This window comes from Uloborus diversus, chromosome 3, assembly GCF_026930045.1.
Source record: "Uloborus diversus isolate 005 chromosome 3, Udiv.v.3.1, whole genome shotgun sequence".
In the NCBI taxonomy this organism is placed as follows: Eukaryota; Metazoa; Arthropoda; class Arachnida; order Araneae; family Uloboridae; genus Uloborus; species Uloborus diversus.
This window is the reverse complement of record NC_072733.1, coordinates 129,855,693-129,877,816: the sequence shown is the minus strand read 5'-3', so window position 1 is coordinate 129,877,816 and position 22,124 is coordinate 129,855,693. Positions and strand designations below refer to the sequence as shown.

The window sequence follows — 22,124 nt, the reverse complement described above, 5'->3', positions numbered from 1 at the left end:
CATTTTCAGCAAAAACTGCACCTGTGTACCAAATTTCATCTTTCTAGGCCTTACCGTTTTCCCAGGATGCGCGCCACAAACACACACACACACACACACACACACAAACATCTTGTTTTATTATATGTATAGATCATCCGCTCTTTTTAGCTTTTACTTTGTTGTAATTTTTGTAATTTTCCTGTTTTCCTTTATTTCTTAATTTATATCGCATCTTTTTTTTTTTTTTTTTGCCTTTCTGCTGCAGTCAGTGCAATTTGAGGTTTATTGACGAAAACTTAAATGTGACTGATGTTACATATTTTAAATGAGTTTTGTAAAATTAAATTCAATTATTTCTAGATATTTAAGGGATTAATATTAAAGATGTCATCATAAATGAAGATAATATGACTTTTTATAAATTTCAGTTAGTTTTTGATTAAGCAATACAGACTTTTATACAAATTTGTGACTGATGTTACATTATTATAAAGCCTAGTTTAAAAACAATTGGTACAATACAATCATAACAGTTTAAAGTTTCTTTGTTGGTCTAATATCTTCCTATATGAACCACATTTCAATAAAAAAAATAACATTGTAGACACAGCAATTAATTTCCTAAGTGAAAAAAAAACATTAACTTTTACAATTGCTTATGCAATGACATATGGGCGCTGAGTAGTGTCATCAAATTTTGCCTATAAAACTTACAAAAAATGTGTTTATAAATTTTTGTCATAGTTTTTTTTAAATACAGTCTTTTTTTTATCTCATATGAAAGAAAAAAATACTGATACAACGAAGTTTTTTTTTACTGTGATGTCCCTAGAGTTTCATGGACATGCCCTTAACATTAAATGATGACCGTTTACGAAAAAGGTTTGACAATGCTGCTTCTTCAGACTTACAACTTTTTTTCCAAAAATAAATGGTTATATTTTAGTTTTCATTAACATTAATAACAGCATTCATCATAAAATCTCCCCTATCATTATCCTTATTAATGTTAACTAAGTCAATTACTGTTTTAAAATCGTTAAAATGTCTGAAAAAAAAAGTTTGGGGCCACAGCAATGGTACGATTTCTCATAAATTTATATTTTTTCTCCCAAAGAACTAGTTTTTGATTTTAGGTTATACCGTCGATTGTGAAAGTATTGTGGCGAAAAATCGCTTCTAATAGGAAGGGATAGTTGAAAGGACGGATAATGCAGAAACAAATACATAAGCTTAACCTAAAAAAGCACCATTTGGAAACTCGTTAATTGTCCAATTAATTACTCGAGCAACAATTATTTGAGGAAAATTGTGTCGGTCACCACTTTTTACGGTATTTGAAACACTTGGAGAATTCATAAAGTTTCGCCTCGAACTCCCTCGAAGCCAGACGAACTTATACATAAAAATTAGCTGCTATTCTCAATATATATCAGATGCTATAAAATCAATTTTTTTATCATATCCTAAATGTTTCAAAAAAATTAATTAAATGGATAAGTACAAACAGAAAACTCCGTTAAAAAAAGATAACATGGGTAAAAATTATGACAATTTTAAGCCTAATTGTGCCAGAAATTCGGTTTTAAAGCATTCATAATAGTTGTGTGATGCATCTTGGACTGAACTAAGGGCTTAAAAAACATTAACACCAAAAAAGAGGACTTTTAACGGTGCTACCTTCAAGATGTATCAAATGCTTCGAATAAATTATTAAGTCAAATCTGAAATGCTCAGATTTTTTAAAATTATTAATTAATTAAATAGGTAAATACAAACAGAAAACTACATTAGTAAAAGATACTAAGGGTGGAAATTAAGATAATTTAGAGCCTAAATGAACAAGAAGTTCGGTTTCAAAGTATCCAAAATGGTTGCATGTATCTTGGACTCAACTAAGCGCTTGAAAAACATTAGTACCGAAAGACATGGCTTTTCACAATGATACTTTGAAAATAGATCAAATGCTTTGAAATCTAGCATTTTCACTTATAACGAAAACTAAACACTAAAAAGGGTGTTTAAATTTACATCAAGCCTTCCATGAATTTGTTTAAATGTATCCTACGCCTGAGATTATTTTTTGATCGCGAGAAATGGTAGAGTTTCCGAAAATGCCGGGTTATCGGGAATATGTTTGCAAAAGATTTTTGTCCTGCCACAATGTCACCCAATTTTCTAGATTCGGTCAGGTTACCGAGTGCCGAATTCTCGAGACTACTGTATAAGGGAGAGCAAACAAGCCTAAATTAATTATTCATTTTCTGTCCATTCCATACATGCATTACAATATATGTTACCGGTAAAGACCGAAATCGTGGAAAGTCGACTTCCACCGGTGATTCATCAAAAATATTCGGCCTTTCGTCGATGTTTTTGGTTGTGAATGTTCGTATTTACCAGCTAATCTCAACATTTACCAGGCTTTGGACTTTACATATTCATCTAATAGTTAAAACTGTGAATCACAGAAAGAGCTTCGTTATTAACTGTCTCATTTTAGTACTATTTGGTTATTTTTTAAGGGGTTTTATTCTCTAACAGTGATTAACAAAAGCATTAAAGCATTTCTAATCTTTCTTTAGTTTTTAACAGATATTCGATACTTTTAAATTGCGTAATCTGTTTTTCAAAAAATCAAAGTTATCTTAACATCACTCACCCCTAAGTGTCTGCCTTCAACAAAAACTTGGGGCACGATGACTCGAGTTATGCCCAACCTCTCTCTGACTTCTTGTTGAAATCCTCTGTTCATAAACACATCCCTTTCTTCGAACTTTACCATCAGAGTCTCTAAAATTTTTCGAACTTTTCGACATCGTTCGTAGGTAGTTCGGACGATGCCCATAGACGTTGTGTAAAAGACTATCCGACCCATTTCTTCTTGGTCATAATTTCTCTGCAAGAAAAACAAACAGTTATTTTCAGTGTAAATATAATTTTTGTTTGATGCAAACATAAGGTATAGTTCGGAAGTAAGGTATAGTTAGGGTCTGGAAAGTTGAGCTATGACCTTGACAATGTTTACCCCTTTCGAGGGAGTTCAATGAAAAACGGACACGTTGTTGGCACGGATTTGAGTTGAAATACGTTTGCAAAACTTCTCCGAAAGTATGACAACTCAACTCAACTTTTGTAGCGTTACCCAAAAAAGAGGTTTACTTTGTGCAAGGTCATAGCCCAACTAATTAGGGCCACACTATATTATTATGAAATTTTATATCAAGCGGTAGTAAGAACTGTGAGTAAATATCAAAAAATAATATTTTAAACCCTTATTGTTTGCTTTTTCTGTTTTTTTTTTTTCTTTTGCTTCTACGCATTCGAAAGAACTCTTTTGAGTATGCATAACTATTAATTATAAATAAATAATCCGTTGAAGCCGTTTTCTGTGTTATGTTCGTTTGTATACGCTGAATAGATGCGAAGACAAAGTACTACAAATGATTGAGTTTGATAAATCACAGAGGTACAAATAGTCATTTTAAAATCTCAACAATTTTGCATGAATGCAAAATTGTCCCTGTCGACAGTATGAATGGAAAAGTATGAATTCATACTTTTCCTTCGATGGCTGTTTGGAACGACAAATAAGATTACATGTCCCTTCAATGAAAATTATTTATATTCCTGGCAAAGTTTGTAGTCAGCACTGCTTTAATGGTGTAGACGGGTCAGTTTAAATAATGTAGAGGAATAGAACTTGAAAAATGATGGGGAGCAAATCGGACATCTTAAATAATGTAAAGTAATATCTTGAATGATATTGATTCTGGTTATAATTATTCACTAAAATGAAAAGTTAAAATCTTTCCTAGGACATGCACATTTCTGAGTTTATTAACAATGGCAACCTTTATGAAATGTAGAATGCGGTAATTCTTGCTGATGAACAAATGACGACATAAAAAAGAGAAATTAGGGAGGGAACTTCTTTGTAAGTATTAATAAAAAGACTGATGAGAAAATATTTTGTTTAAATATAGATTTTCTTTGACTACAGATTCTAATCAAGATATTTTTGTCTTTTTCAGTACTTTCAATTCTTGACATCCTTCCTGCTCTGACATTTATTTTTAAATGGCATACCTAACTATGGAATTGGAAAATATAAATATGAATAATTATATTAACAGTTGTTCTTAAGATATACAGATGGCTCTCTGTTTAACGACGCTCTATTTAACGACTTTCTCTATTTAAAGACTTTTCACGGTCCCAGATGCTCTACTGTAGTGTTAAAAGCGTACTATTTAAGGACGCAATCTACTTAAGGACGATTTTTCGTGGTCCCCCTTTTTTCTGGTTAAATAGAGAGTTAACTGTGTGTGCAATTCAATAAATTTGCAATTTTAAAGTTTTTTTTTTAAATACGCGACCACGATGATTAAGAGAAGTCAAAGAGATGGTTTTAAATTCCATCCTAATAAACTTATAATTACATCTTCATTTTAAAGTAGAAGGAATACTCGAAAGCAAAATATTTAGGTAAAAAATCATAAAGAGTTAGCTACAATCATTGCAAAAGGATTTTCAATTAACGAGTAAAAAGAGCCATTAATTTTATCTCTACAAAAACCGCTGCCGAAAATGTAGAGAAAGGATTTTTTAACCTGTATATTATTGCTCAAAAAATTGTAAAAATATTCAATTTTAACATTAAGGCTATTAAAAATACTTATATTAAATGTAACTTTTGACGTCCCTATTTTCTTGTTTTTACAAGCCACAAAACAAGGCTACACAGAAATCTCCACATAAGCTGAAAAACCAAATGCTAAACCTCTGAATTCCCCCGAAGAGAAATATGAAGTTACTAGTTTCAAGCTTAGCATAGTTTCATTCAGAATGCCTCATGTTTGCTTCAGGAAGAAGAAAGAAAGCGAGTTATGGCTAAACCTTTTTCATTCACCGATATGATTTTTCTTTCAATGCTCTGTAAGTGATTCAAAGAGTCATTGTTCTGAGGTATTAGGAAACAGGTAATCATTATCCTCAAGGAAGGAGGAATAGTTTATGATGAGAAAAAGGCATTTTTAACTGAAATAAAACGAGGACATTACTTCGATAGTTTAAGCAGAAGCAATGGTTGCATTCATTTAGCGTTTTCAACGTGATTTTTATTTCATCAGTATTTCTTAGAATGCAACGTATGTCTCATTTACATTTACATTTCTAAAAACAATGCCCTCTGTATTTTCTTGTTTCATAATCTTTTATTGTACTATCTGAGGTAGCATAACGACTACATGACACATTATTTTGTAGTAATAGAAATTTATGATTCTGTAATTCTTGAACACTAAGTGCCAGATTAATGTCTTTTTCGCACGGGACTTGCCAAACATTTTAGCAGCTTTGTTCAACATGAAACTTTAGGTAATATTCTGTAGCAAAAAATGATTATATCGTCGGTGCTTTTGGCGAAACCACGGATGTAAGAAAAGTTGCTTAAAAACACTAGTTAAGGTTCGATATAAAAATTCAGGTTAACCAAGTAGGGGTTGATTTTTCTAGAGTTAGACCGGTATTACTATTGCGGGGGTACTGGGGGGTGGGTATAAGAAAACTTTTTACTATTCTATGGAGGAGTATATATAAATATAAGTTACGTCAGTCTGCATGTGATTAGCAAAGTTAAGCTCCTTTTTTGCTTTTAAATTCGAAATGCCACGTTGTATTGATACAACGACCCTAGAGATATAGTCGTTAGTCTACAATATTTGGGCTCAGGAAATTAACCCACAGTAATTTCAGAGTAGTTTAGAACCGTGTGGGTTAACTTAGCAACTCTTCATATTTCTTGGTATGTTTGACTTCAAAAAAAAAAAAAAAAATAGAATGCCGAAGCTACACTCTTTCGGCAAATTTAGCATCAATTACCGATATTCTATTTCACAAAATAAACATTTAGAAAATTATTTCTGTGGTTCGAAAAGTTGCATCACTTTTATTTAAAATAATGTATTTTACGTCACATTATCATTTGATTCAAAACTACCCTGAGTGGCAGAATAACGTTAAAATTTATTTTTAGGGTGGTTTTCAGCTATTATTTCCAAATTTTTGATAACTATTCAATAATATGGGATGGTCTTCTTCCAGTTTCATCTGAACGGTTACAAGAGCAGTATTGACAAATGAGTGGTGCTGTAAACAAGATAAATTTGTGACCAAGGTTACCCTGAGTGACTGCACAAAATATTCTGTAGGATTGTATTATAACCTTTTTTTTTTTTTTTTGCATGCATTTGTAAAAAAAATGTACAAACCGAGGCGTGCACAGAAATTTTTGGGCACGTCCCAAATGACTCTTACGCATCCCCCTCCATATTGTTTACCCCTACGTCCCTACATATATAATATTTCACCCTTCATTTTAAAAATTCTCGGGCCCCCTTCAAGCTCGGGCCCGGGTCAAGAGGTGTTCCTCCCCCTCCTCTTCTCATGCACGCCCCTGTGTATAAACAATTTAAAATTTTGTAGGACTATATCCTTATTAAAAGTCTTTTTTTTTTTCGAATGCGTTTGAGAAGCCAAAAATGTAATTATGTACATCAAAATTGGAAAGAAAATATGTTGCTATTATAAACTGCTGGTTTTGAATTCTCACTGAGGCATATTTTTAAAAACATGTCACTTCTTTATGCTAAAAACCGAATGAATAAACATTAATGGATAGGAACTAATCAGATAATTCGAAAAAACAGCTGTTTCAAGGCTACGATGGAGTTTCATTATCAGCACAACTCTACATATTCAGCTGCTGAAACAGCTGTTAGCTGTTATTTGATAATGCTCTTTACTAGATCCGCTTTTATTTTGCCCAAAAACACGTATATTTCTTTCATTGAAGTTTAAAAATCTGATGCTAGTCATACTATCAAAATGTTGATCTATTTGCGCATGGTCCTTTAAAATGGAATACAAAAATTGGTGAGATAAATAAATTCTAACTCAAAAACCTTGTCATATAATACATTTAACTCCCGATGATCATCGGATTTGAGTGGCACGGCTTATAAAAATAGCGGATAAACCGCAAAAAGGATAAAATGAGGGACAAACGAGGTACAAATTGTCCTTCAAAAACTTAGCTGTATTGATGTATACTTTCTTCAAACAGTGAAAATATACAGTGCTGGCCAAATTATTAGACTAAAGAGTTTTTTTTTTGTACACTATTTGTACTATAATACTATTTATTTTACTGTTAAAGTACAGTACATACTGTACACTGATTATTACGTTATTTTAGCATAATTTAATGTTTGCAGGTGGCAGCATTGTCTGCTTTGTTTATGTTCTTTGTTTATCTACCTACCAGGAACATAACCTCAATCAGCTTAAACAGTTCACTAGTTCTTTTTATTAGTGTGTTCTGTTATATTTAAAGTTAGTTTTAGGTAATTAGTAAGTATGTGTATGTGAGTATATGTATTGGTGAGTATAAAGAATTTTTTACCTCCTTTTTTAAAAAGTGAAGAAATGGTGTAAACCTTGTGAAAAGTATGCCAAAAAGACTTAAAATGCTCACCAAGAACAAGGGAATGCATACTAAATATTAGATAATTATTTCACTGTTCGTTAATGTGTCTATTGTTATGTAATCAATAAAGAATTTGCTTTTAAAGCAATATTAGTCTAATAATTTGGCCAGCACTGTATACAGTACAGCAAAAGGGTTTTGTAATTTTGCACAACATAACTTAGCCATCAATAAATAACAAATGTCTATACGATAAAGAACGCACAAACAAAAAAAATAAATAAACAAAACAAAAACAGCTCAGTTTAAATTTACAATTTTTGACAAAAAAACAGCCATTGGTATTCGCCTTTTACTGCGAAAATACATGTTCCTGATTGTTAATTGACTAGGGGATAATCTATCCCGCGGATAATCGGGATTTTATGGCACAGTACTTCACATTGTGAGGCAAGGGTTGTTTCCATTGTTTTAAAATGCAAGATCATGAACATTAATATTGATTATACTGCATAACAAGAAAAAATAACTAATACAGACTGATTTTGCAAGAATAGTTAAAGGATAAACCGTACTGTTTAAATTCAACGCAAATATAATATGATATATATAGGTAAAAAGCTGCCCTAGAATTATGTATATCTGCCTCAATTTAAACTTTGTTAACACGAAAAATACGCAGATTTTTAGTTTCTAACTTAAATTAAACTTTTCGTTTATTTTTTGCCTTTAACATAATTGCAATTTTGTACACTTTTTCAAAAAAAGTCCAGGGAACGGAAGAATTTGAAGAGAAAGTGGACGACATTGGACAAAATGGATGAAATTGCTAAAAACAAAAATCCACTGATTTTTCATATGTTTAAAATGTAAAACTATGGCGTTGATGTAATAGAATTCTACTCTTTTAAAAACTGTTTTATTCCTTTAGAAAAATATTTTTAAAAAAAATCTAATTTTTTCCAACCCGGGAAAAATCGTTCAAATTTAAGAGAATGCAGATGAAAACAATAATGAAATTAACGGAAAGTACGGCAAATGCGAAAAATTTGTCACTGAACTTCCTTAGATACTCAATGGTGTTTGATAAGCAGAAAAACATGCCAGTCTTTTCGAAGCAAGGGATGAATATGACGATGTTTTTCGGGCCATGCGTACTCCTCTAAAAATCAAACACAAGAAAGAAACAATAAGGCATTTCTAACCACACTACTGCACAGAAATTTTTAAAAAGGAGAAACGAAGCAAGAATTGTTTGAATTTTTTGATTTTTTTACAACTCCTTTTGCGAACTCTCAGTTATAACGACCAAATATCGTGGTGTCTTTGCATTCGTCATAAGCGTACCTGTTTGAAGTAAAATTATATTTTAATTATTAAAATTAACTATTTATTGGGGAAAACAAGAATCGGGAGAGGAAACTACAGTACTACTCGTTACACTACATAGTTAGTAGTCGGCTAGAAAACAGTTGTGTTTACTTTCTTTCACTGTAAGTGACCCCTTTTTGACAATTGGCTACAGAAAACTCTTTCCGATGTGATGGAAGTTGCAATCAGGGGCGCCCCAATTGTTGGTCACGGGAGGTCACTGTGACCTTCCAAAAATTTCCTTATTCGGCGAATTTTTTTCGACGATTCGGCAAAAATATAATAATTCGGCACATATTTTCTAACGATTCGGCAATGTTAGGAGTTCCATTTGGCAATTGAGGATTTTCGCTATTCCAAAATTTAAGTTCGGGACGCCCCTTGTCGTGATCATTGATTTGATGAGTTTTTTTTAACTGTATTTTTATACACATAATCAGTTTTTTTCATATTATATTTTTGGGTAAATGTAAAACATCTAGGGAAACGGCACCAGTAAGAGACATGCTTAAGACATGTCTCTTACTGGTGCTTATGACATCGCTCTCGGGTTTACTCAATTTTCTGAGCCTTTTAATGTATTTAGACTTGTAAAACTATTTTTCTATCATGCAACTCCATCTCATCTAACTGCGTCTGGATCCTCTGAATTAGTTAATTCTATTTTTACTTGCTCAATTTTGAAGAAAGGTCCAACCCCCAGTAACAGACACCGACAATACTGATGATACCCAGCAACAGATAGGGTGAAGAAAGGATGATTATTGGACAGAATTCCCCTTTTCTCTTCAAAATGTGCAAAAGTTCTTCACTTTTAGAACTAAAATATTATTAAATTCAAGTGAACATGAAGCACCGGCAGATCTCGAGTTGGCTAATCATAACCTTCCACCATTGCCTTGTACATACCAACTGGCTCATAAAATTCACTCTGACAATACACTGTATTCATGGGTAGCAGCAACATCAGTTTTACCTGCCTAAAATTCTTATTGTTTAAATCCAAACTGACGAAAGTTTGTTACTAGACCCTTGTCTGGTGCCGTTACCCTACGTTGAAAACAGTTTGAACTCAAAACATCGATGTTAGAAAATTACAACCCTAAAAAATGTATAGTAAAACATCAATGTTTTAAACAAAGATATAAATATTTCGAAAACACTGACATCGTAGTCACACCCTCAGCGTTAACCCATTCTCAATGTTTTTCCAATTTAAATTAATTTCCTTCAAACTGGCAATACTGTTCCATGTAGGCTATCGTACGTAGGATGGCGGTCATCCAGCCATTCAAAGTAATTTGACAGTTTAAAGAACTGATTCATTTTTAAAATTACTGGTGGGAAAGTTCTGTAGGAATGTGTTAGTTCATTCAGCCTACTTGAAATAGAAAGTCGTACATGAAATACAGCTTCATTTCCTTCATGAACAAGCTTTTACTGGAAAAAAATCAGTCCCACACAAAACGTTTGGGTGGCTTTACTTGGCAACAACTTATTTAGGTTAATAGGCCATATGTTATCGGAAAGCATTCTACTGTAATTTGTGTAATGATTTTTTTTAACACAGCGAATGATAAAAATGAATAACAGAAACAAAACTTGACTTGAAAAATAAAATTTCACAGTTGATTTATTTTATTTTATCATTTAAAATTTTCATTTTACATTTCTAAAAGATCCACACATTTAAAAATTTCTAAGTCCCAATGCTGTTAGCCTTTATTTTCCATTTAAATGGAAGAAACATCAACACATTCCCAAATCACTCCATAATTTTTGAAATTCAAGTAAATATTTTGTGTTAATTGCTGCCTTATTTTGGGGTGAATAAACGTAGATGATGAAACGGAACAATGAATTGTTTTTCTGATATTATGCACTTAGATCTGCTATTATAACACTTCTATGATCACATGAGCTTTTAAAAAAAGAAAATACGATTTTTTTCGCTTTGTATTGCTGAATTGGATTTTATATTTTGACAAAACGGACGTATCGTATCGGTTGCATGTCCTTTATAAAGTTCAGGCAACGAAACAAAAATCTATTGAATTTAGTTTTTGCAGGATGTTTTGTGCAAAAACTGATGCGTCTGTTACCGTAGAATATGCATTAAGAATATATAAATTAAAAAGGATTAGGCAAAACAAATTATATGTAAAACAAAAACATTAATTCTAAAAAACTTAAAAATAAGGAGAAATGCACATTGGAGGTAAAATAAGAGAATTCAAAAGCTATATTTTACATTTAAGTATGTGACTTGCTTTGTTTTGGCACAACACTGAGTTCTAAAATTCTCATCAAAAATACGAAAACGGTAAGTTACTTTAAATATTTTAACGAGCTTGTTTAAGTGATAGATATTATGCAAAAAGAAAATATCCTCCATAAAACGTACGACATGTCAGATAATAAAAATCAATAAAACATTGTCTGATAATTTCAGCGGTATAGTCAGCCTCATGCCCCCCCCCCTCTTCAAATGGGCACCCCAGCTTTGGAATAAATTGCTGGAATATTTATTTTTCAAGATTTACGTAGACTTTTCTCTATTGCAGATCTTAATGTATAGATAATAATGCTACGGCTGCCTCCCCAATAACTGCGATGGCCTCCCTCATTCTTAATTTTACCGAATATCCCCCCCACCCAAAAAAAAAAGACTCCCTACTTGAGAGTAAAATTCTTTAAAAAAAGTTCTCTGATAATTTCAATCGTATAATCAACTTCAAGGAGCCCTCCCCCCCCCCCCCCTCCCCGAATGGGTACCCTGCTCTAGTCATTATTATTCGACTAAATTGCTGGAATATTTGCTTATCAAGATGTTTTGTAATTCAGATCTCATGTATATGATGTAGCTAGGGGTGCCCATTTCCCTATCTAAGTGCGGTGGCTCCCCTCAATTTTATACCCCCCTCCCCCCCAAAAAAAAGAAAAACGCCAGAATCTATTATAGAGATTAAAATCCTTATCAAAAAAACTTCTCAAAAAGTTTCAATGCCATTGTCTGCCTCATGGCCAGTGGCGGGTACAAGGGGGGGGAGTCACGGGCGTCATGACCCCCCCCCTCCCAAACCCGGGACAATATCCGAAAGTTTCCTTAACAAATTAAAAATTTGATCGAAATATTTTTTTAATTCCATTTTTTGGGGCATAACATGAAGGGGTGAATACAAAGGGGGGTTGTGAGGATCATGACACCCCCCTCCCTTAATCTGCGACAATACTTTGTAATCGTTATAAGGTTCATTGCATTTGAACAGTGAAAATGACCGCTGAAAAAAGAAGAAACCTGAACGAAACCATAAGAAAAAGTAAATAATTTTTGAATCCCATTTTTTTTTTTTTTTTTTTTTTTTGTGGCATTACATGTCATTTTTCTATTGATATGTATTTCTGCTTGAGACAGTTTTTCTACTGCAATGTCTGTATTCAGGCGCCAGAAAATGAAAGTGGCGAAGAAGTGTCTGCCGCCCTAACGCTTTTTATGCATCAAATTTAATCGACGATATTTATTGTAAAACTATTTCCAGAGCCGCAGGCATCGCTTCAATTGATAAAGCATTTGGATGTGTAAATATTTTTTGTGTAAAATCTCTGTAAATTTTTATTCCTTTCTGTCGTGATTATTACACAGTTTCGTTTTTGTTCGTGTGAGTTATTTGTAAATGTTCTGTAAATAGTTAATTAGCTTAAATAGTGTTTTGGATTTTGTGTCGTGCAAGAAATGTAAAATTTTAGTTTCGTTTTAGAGCGAAACCTCGTTATGCAAGGGTTCCCGTAAATTAGCTCCTCGTATTAGATGGAAACTGCTAAAAAAAGGCACGTTTTGTTAGAAAAGGACTACCTATGTCAAAAACAATGAAGCTTTCGGGTGACAAAACATTGTTGCCTGTTTTTGCAAAGTAAAAAAAAAAAAAAAAAACTGAAGATATCAAATCCGATGGAAATATATCCCGGGTTCCTGTACTCTGAGACTGCGGCATCTTCGTCCACCTCCAATTTTTCTACAACTGAAGAGAATCAGTCGGTGAGTTTTTATGAATGTTCAAATTAATTTTAAATTAGATTTTCGCCGAATTTTTAAGTGACGTTTTAATAGTATATTTCTGCATACAAGATGGATGTGTCATAATCAGATATATGAAAGAAATGAACCTTCTTTACGGAGATATCAGTACATAAAATATAAAAAAGAGCAGTGACCGTCGTAAGAAGCTGTTATCTTTTTGTTTATTTCATTATAATTAATATGCAATAACTTTTTTGTTACGTCATTCAGTTAATGTTTATTCACAATTTTTATGCTAAACAATCCTTCACTCCAGGCCCAGATCTACAACTTTCGTGTTCTACTACAAATATCAACAAGCCCTATACGTTTTATCGAATCGTATCTGCGATACTGTTCAAAGTCGCTTTGTAAATTTGATCAGGATTAAAACTTTTTTTCAGCACAAATTCAAAGGTCACCCTTCCAGAACTGGAAATATCATATTATTACTTCACGGCTTTTACAAGATGAATGCCAGAGGTCAAACAAAGTGATTTATTTTAATTAAATTAAACCTAAGTTCAAGAAAATTGCCGTACATTCTCTGTACGCGAGACTACATTCTTAAGCATGACCAAGGAGTGTTTGTGATCCAAAATTTTCGAAAATTTTGGGTTGCCGTTTCCGAAAATTTAAAGCTGACAACATATTCTAAAACTGAAAAAATATTAAAAAAATTTTTTTTTAAAGGGTTACTTTAATGATTTTTGTATGCAAATTTTGAATTTTTTTACAGGATGAGGGGGCTTCCTCATAGTTTCCAAACATTTCAGACCGTCTTCAAAAGTTGTTACTTGAGTCCACCATGACCCCCCCCCCAAAAAAATGAAATCCTGTATCCACCCCTGCACATGGCCCCTACCTTCCCCTTTGGGCGGCCCCCTGCTTTTGCTATTATTAATCGCATAAATTGATAAAATATTTACCTTCAAAGATGTTTGATGGCCTTTCGCTATTGTAGATGTTAATAAACAGCTAGATATAGCTAGAATTGCTCCCTCTATACCGATGCAATTCCTCCAATTGTTTGCTGTCGTGATTCAATGTGTGGGGTCGGTCTAGAAATTCTTTTCCAGACCACACTCATCGTGAGAAAAACATGTAACGCGAGTGTTTTATATCTGTCACCAGTATGGGAGCTGGATAAGTATAAGACCACACGTAAATACGGTTTTTGCTCCCCTTTTCTGAGAAATGTTCGAAATTAGATCTTCAGAATAGCTGAATTCTATCCGAAGCTGGACATTTGTTGTGCACATAAACTTTCTCCGTTTGGTGTGATATGATGTCTGTGACACTATAGGGAACATTTTTCAGCCATCTTGTCAACGCAGTTGAGACCCCAGACAGCAGAAGGAAAAAGATCTTAACGCATTTTTGTCAACATCGTCTGAATGTTGTAAACAGGGGTGCATTCCCCGCCAAACGAATCCCCGTATATAAGAGAGAGTAAATAGGTCAAGAGGGGAGACTCTTGTGATGCAAAGGGCAGAGTAGTCGCGGAGTGCGGCTCTCGCAGTTCAAAATATCTTTGTAACATTAAATAATCTGTAATTTGTAATATAGCTGTACATAGTGATATGCTAATTAAACGTCTCTAAAAGACCATGCAATCTCTTGTCGTCTTTACACAAGAGGTGGAAACGGTACAGCTTAAAATGGTGTCAGAAGTGGGATTGCTAAAGATAACCCTGAACTGACTCTTTGCTCATAAAGAAAACGAGGGGAGAAGAAAAGTCGATGCTTTCTCCCGCTCCTCGAAGAATTCCCGAACAGCTGTTTGAAGCGGAGTTTGTTTCCCTTCTTGCGAAAAGGGGGCTTTTCGTTTTCGTCTTCTTGTAACGCGGAGAAAAAGGAGAAAGAAGAACGAAACCGGAACTTTCGCGTCTCTTAATGATTTGCTGTTCGTGTTGTGAGGATCGCCCTGATCTTCGAAGTGCAGCGTTGGAAACGGTCAACCTGACCGAAGGTTTATGAGATTTCCAGGATCTCGCTGTTTGCGCTGGAAGGGTCAAACTGACCATATGCTGAAGAGATCACCTTGATCTGTGCAACGTTGGAAACGGTCAAACTGGCCGCTAGTTGCTGTAGCGGAATCCAGAGTCACGGAGGCTTGTGTTCGCGCTGAAGAGAGGGTCAACCGGACCTGTTTAAGAGCAGAAACGCCGTCAACGTTCTGCTTTTGTGATCATATTGATCAACCGATAAATGGTCAAACTGACCATACTGTGAAAAGGTCAAGCTGACCTTCAAAAAAAGTGTGTGTGTGTTAGTGGGCAAATCTTGCCGAAGAAAATCTATTGTGCACGTGCCAATACAAAAAGAAGAAAGGCGCTCAAGAAAATCTGGGGTATGTACCTTTGCTTTTTCTTGAGTTGTCATTGACTTGTTGCTATATTAAGTTTTAAGTTTTGGAATTAGCTTAATTCTAATTGGTTAAATGTATGACAGTGCAAATCTTGTACGGGAAAAATGTGTACATTTTAAGTCATTTAAAAGTTAACTGTGGGAACTCAAGTACGAGTACATTAACTTTCTTTTGCTTTCTAATTAGCTAATTAAGTAATTTCTTGTTGTGAATTTTGTATTCTTTGAAATGGCGTTCCTCGGAAAAGGAAAGAAGCAGGATTTGCTAATCCTGGCGGAGAATTTAGGGGTAACCGTTACTCCGGAGTGGAAACTTGTCGAACTTAAAAAGGCAATTACGAGTTCCGACGATTACGAAGAGGATTTTGTTAGGACCCTCTTCGAAAATATAATCTCCACTAGGAAATTAGAGGAAGAAATGGCTGAAAAGGCGAGGGTAGAAGAATTACAAAGGGCTGAACAGGAGAAACAAAGGGAACATGCATTAAAAGAAAAAGAAATTCAAATGAAACACGAGCTAGAAATGTTAAAATTAAAATGTGAAAACCCTTCCCCTTTTGAAAATAATAATGTAGGACCGCCATCTATCGTGTCGCGCTTAAACATTAAGAAACTAATTCCTGAATTTGATGCGAAACAATCGGACATCAGCCTATATCTGGTGATCTTCGAGCGACAAGCAAAGAGAGCTGAAATTCCCGAGGAAAATTGGGTCGCTCATTTGCTTAGCTTGTTGCCACTGGATATAGTGCAGCTGATCGCGAGGGAACCGGAAGAGGTAGCATCGGATTACCATCATGTAAAACAAGTGTTGCTAAAAAGATATAAATTAAGTTCAGAAGTCTTTCGACAAAAATTCACTCAACATCAGAAGAAACCCGAGAATTCCTGGAAAGATTTCACTTTTGAAATCACTAATTATTTAAATGAATGGTTGGCGGGGCTGGAGATAGAAAGTTTTGACCAATTGAAAGAGCTCATGGTAGTGGATCAGTTGAAAAAACGTGCCGGTCCAGAAATGAAAAGTCATTTTCTGGACGACTGGACTAGTTACAAATCATCCGCCAAACTTTCAGAACAATTTGATAATTACGACGAAGCCCGAAAACATAATTCAAAATCTGAGGAAAATTCTAAGAGAAATTTTAAATTTTCTGAGGAGGGTACTGGTTTTAAAGAAACAGGAAATAAGACGGGAGAATTAAATCAGACATCTAAGTCGGCAAATTCTTCTAACGTGCGAATTCGGAAAGATTTCGAAAAACGCGCGGCTCCACGGTGTTACTACTGCCATGAGGTAGGCCACATTAAGCCTGCCTGTCCAAAACTGGGAAAGGGAGCCGGAGTGGAATCTGTCAATTGTATCTATTCTGAAATAGAAACTATAAATTTTATAGAGACGGCAGAACTAACAGAGGGCTTGATTTCGTACACCGAGGGTACCGTGGATGGGAATCCGATATATTTATATCGGGATACAGGATCGACCATTGATTTAGTCAACGCTAAATATGTAAAACAATCGAGTTGGTGCGATCAAAAGGTAAGGATAAGGCAACCATTAAGTCTGGATGTAGTAACATTACCCCTAGCTGAAATAGAAATTTCAGGGCCTTTTGGTACAGTGAAAACAAAAGCCGCAGTTTGCGGAGATGTGTTTGATCGAAATCGGTACCTGTTGGGAAATCGGACGGCCGCGTTGATCAAAGAAAAGACCGGCTATGAATTTTCCCTGGTAGATTTGACGAGCAGGAGCCCCCCGGGTTCTGATATGAATTTCTCACTGACCAAATGTGGGAATGGGGCAGCAGTTGATATAAATTCAGATCTGAAGATGTCCTTGATGACAAGAAAAAAACTTGTCTTTATGTTGAGGGGCAGGTTTTGGTTTCCGGAACAGAGGAAAACTCGTCGCAAGTGGTCCTTTTTGATAATAATAGTAATGAGTTGAGCACAGCTCGCAATAGGGGTTCAAATCGTGATCCGAAAGTTAGTGAGAGGAACGGTTCCGAAGCCGAAAATACGAATCAAACAGGTTCATTCGAGAACGTAATGTTGCGCAATCCTCGGGGAAAACGTTCCATTAAAATGCATACATTTTACAGAATTATCAGAGGAAATGGTGCCGGTTCTCGTCACAGAATTAGTGAATGATTTAATTAAGAGTTTTGGAAATTCGGTCGTACTTTGTTCGGATAATACAGAGGCATCTTCGAGCATGGGGAAGTTTCTTTATAGGATCCCGAAAGCAAAACTAACTGCTATCAGAACGTCCAAGTGTCGAGTTTCTCCGGGGCGAGAAAGAGGGAACGCAGTAGCTCTGCAAGTAAAAGATCATCGCTTCTTCGTTTTTCGGAATCCCCTTACGCGGGTTCAACTTAGGATACTTCTCAAGTTACTGTGTTTTGCGCATTATACGAAGTGTCGCGAGCGGGAAGGATTCATGGTGGAACGAAAGAAACGAGTGACCTAGTTTGTTTTGCTAACTTGGGGGAAAGACTAGCATATGTCAGGATGTCGGTTAAAATATGCTGAATATATTTGTTAAATGTTGTTAATCTTAACTATAACAAATTGTATAATAAATTTCATTGCATGGATTGGTTAATTGTGTGTACTCGTACTGCGTTCTAATGAATAGCACGTTAACAATGTTCATGAATAATTAAAGTAGTTGGATGTGCTTACTTTTAATTATGTTATTTATGAACGCGTTATTTTTATGATTAATTTTGTTGTTGTTTTCTTTTGTAATTCATATATGAATTGTCTATTTTAATTATATGACCCTTACAAGTTTCGCACTGTGTTTACATTGTAGAAGTAAATTTGTAAAGTAGTTTATTTGTTTTAAAATGGAAATTCAGTTATTGAGTCAATTACAACTCCAGAATTAGCATAGCACTGCCTATAGAAGTGCTATTTTTGTAATCAAGTGTACTTAACCAGAAAAATGAAACTTTTCTCTTAATCGAAAAGTTCTTCTAAGGGGGAAGGAGCTATACCGATGCAATTCCTCCAATTGTTTGCTGTCGTGATTCAATGTGTGGGGTCGGTCTAGAAATTCTTTTCCAGACCACACTCATCGTGAGAAAAACATGTAACGCGAGTGTTTTATATCTGTCACCAGTATGGGAGCTGGATAAGTATAAGACCACACGTAAATACGGTTTTTGCTCCCCTTTTCTGAGAAATGTTCGAAATTAGATCTTCAGAATAGCTGAATTCTATCCGAAGCTGGACATTTGTTGTGCACATAAACTTTCTCCGTTTGGTGTGATATGATGTCTGTGACACTATAGGGAACATTTTTCAGCCATCTTGTCAACGCAGTTGAGACCCCAGACAGCAGAAGGAAAAAGATCTTAACGCATTTTTGTCAACATCGTCTGAATGTTGTAAACAGGGGTGCATTCCCCGCCAAACGAATCCCCGTATATAAGAGAGAGTAAATAGGTCAAGAGGGGAGACTCTTGTGATGCAAAGGGCAGAGTAGTCGCGGAGTGCGGCTCTCGCAGTTCAAAATATCTTTGTAACATTAAATAATCTGTAATTTGTAATATAGCTGTACATAATGATATGCTAATTAAACGTCTCTAAAAGACCATGCAATCTCTTGTCGTCTTTACACAAGAGGTGGAAACGGTACACCTCCCTCCCCAAGTGGGATGGCACCCTCAAATTTATCGCAAAACGCGACCTTCTATTTAAGGAACTGAACACCTTTTAAAATAACTTCTCTGATAATTTCAATGGTGTACTCCAACATCATGAGCCCCCCCCCCCCCAAATAAGCACGCCTCTTTTAGCTATTATCATTCGAATGAATCGATGGAATGTTTACTTATCAAGATGTCCGATGGAGTTTCTCTGTTTCAGATCTTAATATGCTGATGATGTAGCTAGGGATTCCCTCCCATCCCCCAACTGCGATAGCACCCCTCAATTTTACCAAGTCCCCTTTTCCCCCAAGAATTGCGACCCACTAATAAAAAAACTTACATTCTTCTAAAGTAATTTCTCCAAAAGTTTCTGCGGTATAATCAGCCTCATGACCCGCTCTCCCCACACCCGCACACACATATGAACATTCTTACTGTCGCTATTATAAGTAGAATAAATTGCTGAAATATTTACTCACCAAGAAAGCCGATGGCTTTTTTCTGCTGAAGATATTTATGCAATAGTTATTGCATTTATATGCCTTGCCTCCCCCCCCATTCCCATAACATGTTGAATTTATCGATCTAAATATATCTATATATATTAAAAATATCGATATTTGGAGAGCGACATATCGCGGAATTAAAATTCTGATATCGCCCAGCCCTAGATGTCACACTTTTTTCAACATATTTGCCCTCGCCCTCATTTGTCACAAAGTGTAGCACTTCACCACACCCTATCCTCTCCCTATGTCCCATATGAGCCTACTTTTCGGGAACATATCTTTACGAAACAAAACGTGTGATTTCACACTTCTCGTTATATCCTCAATTCCCCTTGTCGCAAACTGTTATTGTGACAACAGTTGTCTGTGAATTGTCACAATTTCATGAATCCCCTCCCCCTCGAAGCGTGCGTGACATCATTTGCCGAAGACCACTTATTACCTCATTTAATGCTTAAAATAGTTAAATAAAAAATCTTTAACCATTTGTCAGAGGCTGTTGGGTTTTTGAGTAATTTATCATGCGGTAAAATGAAGTGAATAAAATCTTTTCAACTCAATTAAATAGGTTACAATTGTTGACCACATCATTAACCTCTTACTTGAAAGTTGAATTGTGATAATTACGTAATTTAAAACCATTGAACCGAAGATATAATTTTAGCTTCAAAACAGACAGAAAAAGAAACAGTGTAGCGATAAATGAGCTACGTTTTGCTTTTGTTGTGTGTACCCTTACGGAAATCATCGTGATAACATTTAATTGAAGTTAAGCATCAGTGAAATTTGAAGCAACATGTTAGTAACCACTATTCCCACTCTACGCATGAAAGAACAAACTGAGCATATTTTAATCGTCATTGGACGGTTTTAAGAGTTATGTAACAGCAACTAACTTTCCGTGTTGAGAGCATTAAAAGACGAGGAATGAAAAAAATTCAATAAACGAGTTATGGCTAATCAATGGCAAAATACGAAAATGGAATTCAAGGAAAATAGATAAATTATCTTCAGATATTTTCTCAGTCTTTTGAGTGATTTTCCGACTTAAGTATTTTAATTATTGATATCATTAAACCTTGATAAGGTGAATATGAAAGTTACAACTACAATTTGTGGTTAAAAATGTATTTTCAGTTGGAATAAAACTTTATATCATTTACGCAAATGGTGTGACAGTTTAATTCTCACTCACAGAAACATTAAAAATTACTACATTAAATAAAAATAACATGAAGTTTTTACAATACTTCAGATACTAAAAATTAATACATACACAATTTTCCAGAAAAATACTGTTTGTTTGTATAAAACTAGTAAGAAAGATGAACCAAATTATAGTAATATTATTCTGCAAGACAAATCCATTCTTTATATTCATCTTCATAACAGATATCTGATAAAGCTAATAATATTTTTGCTCATTTTCCTTTCAGATACATTTTGGTTCTTTTTTCAAACCCAAGGCGGAGTTCTCCGCAAAATGCGTCACATAACATGTGTGTTTAATACTTTCAATTAACCTGTCTCAGGGCAGAAATTAGTCGCACGACATCCCATATATAGAGCTTAATTGGCGTATTTTACTCCCCCAGTTTGGCCCATTTATCGCACCATAACAAGCATTCGGTTGCTAGTTTATTCTACAACCACACCTTGTTGATAAAAAAGGTTTTTTTTTAAATTATTCATTTTCCTCTAATGAATTATGATGGATTAAAAGTTTCAAACTTTGCTTTCATGAGCGCCCCGAACTTTAATTTTTGCGAGCGCGGATGTTCTTAATTATAGGAGCGGAACTCCAAATTTTGCCGAGTAATGATAATTTTTTGCGAATCGTCAGACAAAATTTGCCGAATATGGAATTTTTGGCAGGTTACAATGACCTCCCGTGACGTCCCATCGGGGAACCCCAGTTTGCTTGTTGCTTTTTTTTTTTTTTTACAGCAATGAGAAAGTCAGAAACTACTGCATTTATGAAATACATATTGATAGTCTGCAATAATTCTGTGAACAATTAGTGCTGCAATCATATGTATTATTTCTCAAACGTTGTCCTTATGTGATAACACTATAACTGTCTTAATACTTCATCAAATTTCATAAGGAAGGCACAATTTTAAAGATTTTTTTCACCACTATCAGCGAAAAGTAAAGATTCTACCAACATTTTCGCTGTTTTGTCAAAGAAAAAACAAGATTTATTTATTTATTTATTTTTTTGTCACGCAGTGCTTCAATGCACAGCATCCCAAAAAACAGACACATTGGCTCAGTCGGTTTTGGACCGCGTCGTGTTAGTACTAGTGTACTAACTACTAGTGTGATCGTGAGTTCAAATTCCCATGAGCCGAAATTCGAAATATTAAAAATTGAACTCTGTGGAACCAATAAATATTTACTAAAGTTATCGCACTAAACCGTAAGTTAATGTTAAACCGAAACGTTTTGTATTTAAAATACAATGCTTGTTGAAATATAATCTTTTAAATTGTAATGCAAGAGCAATCTTCACACTTCTTACCTTCATCTAGCACCCAAATTCTGTACGTTTGATCTAAAATGCTTTTCATTCTTCACTTAACTACAATCACAAATAGTTCAATCAAAGAAAAATTCAATTTCAACAAATATTTCACATACAAGTGCTAAGAAAGACAAAGCAGCGAAACATTCTCATTTAA

The 22,124-nt window shown here is 34.7% G+C and overlaps 1 protein-coding gene across 1 annotated transcript in view; it reads right to left on the bottom strand.

Moving 5' to 3' along the window:
* LOC129218504 (uncharacterized) overlaps positions 1–22,124 on the bottom strand; it is a 153,561-nt gene that overhangs the window by 40,741 nt on the left and 90,696 nt on the right. The window contains exon 2 of the mRNA XM_054852791.1: positions 2,645–2,881. Within this exon, the coding sequence (XP_054708766.1) occupies positions 2,645–2,881 (237 nt within the window). The remainder of the gene's footprint in view (positions 1–2,644; positions 2,882–22,124) is intronic.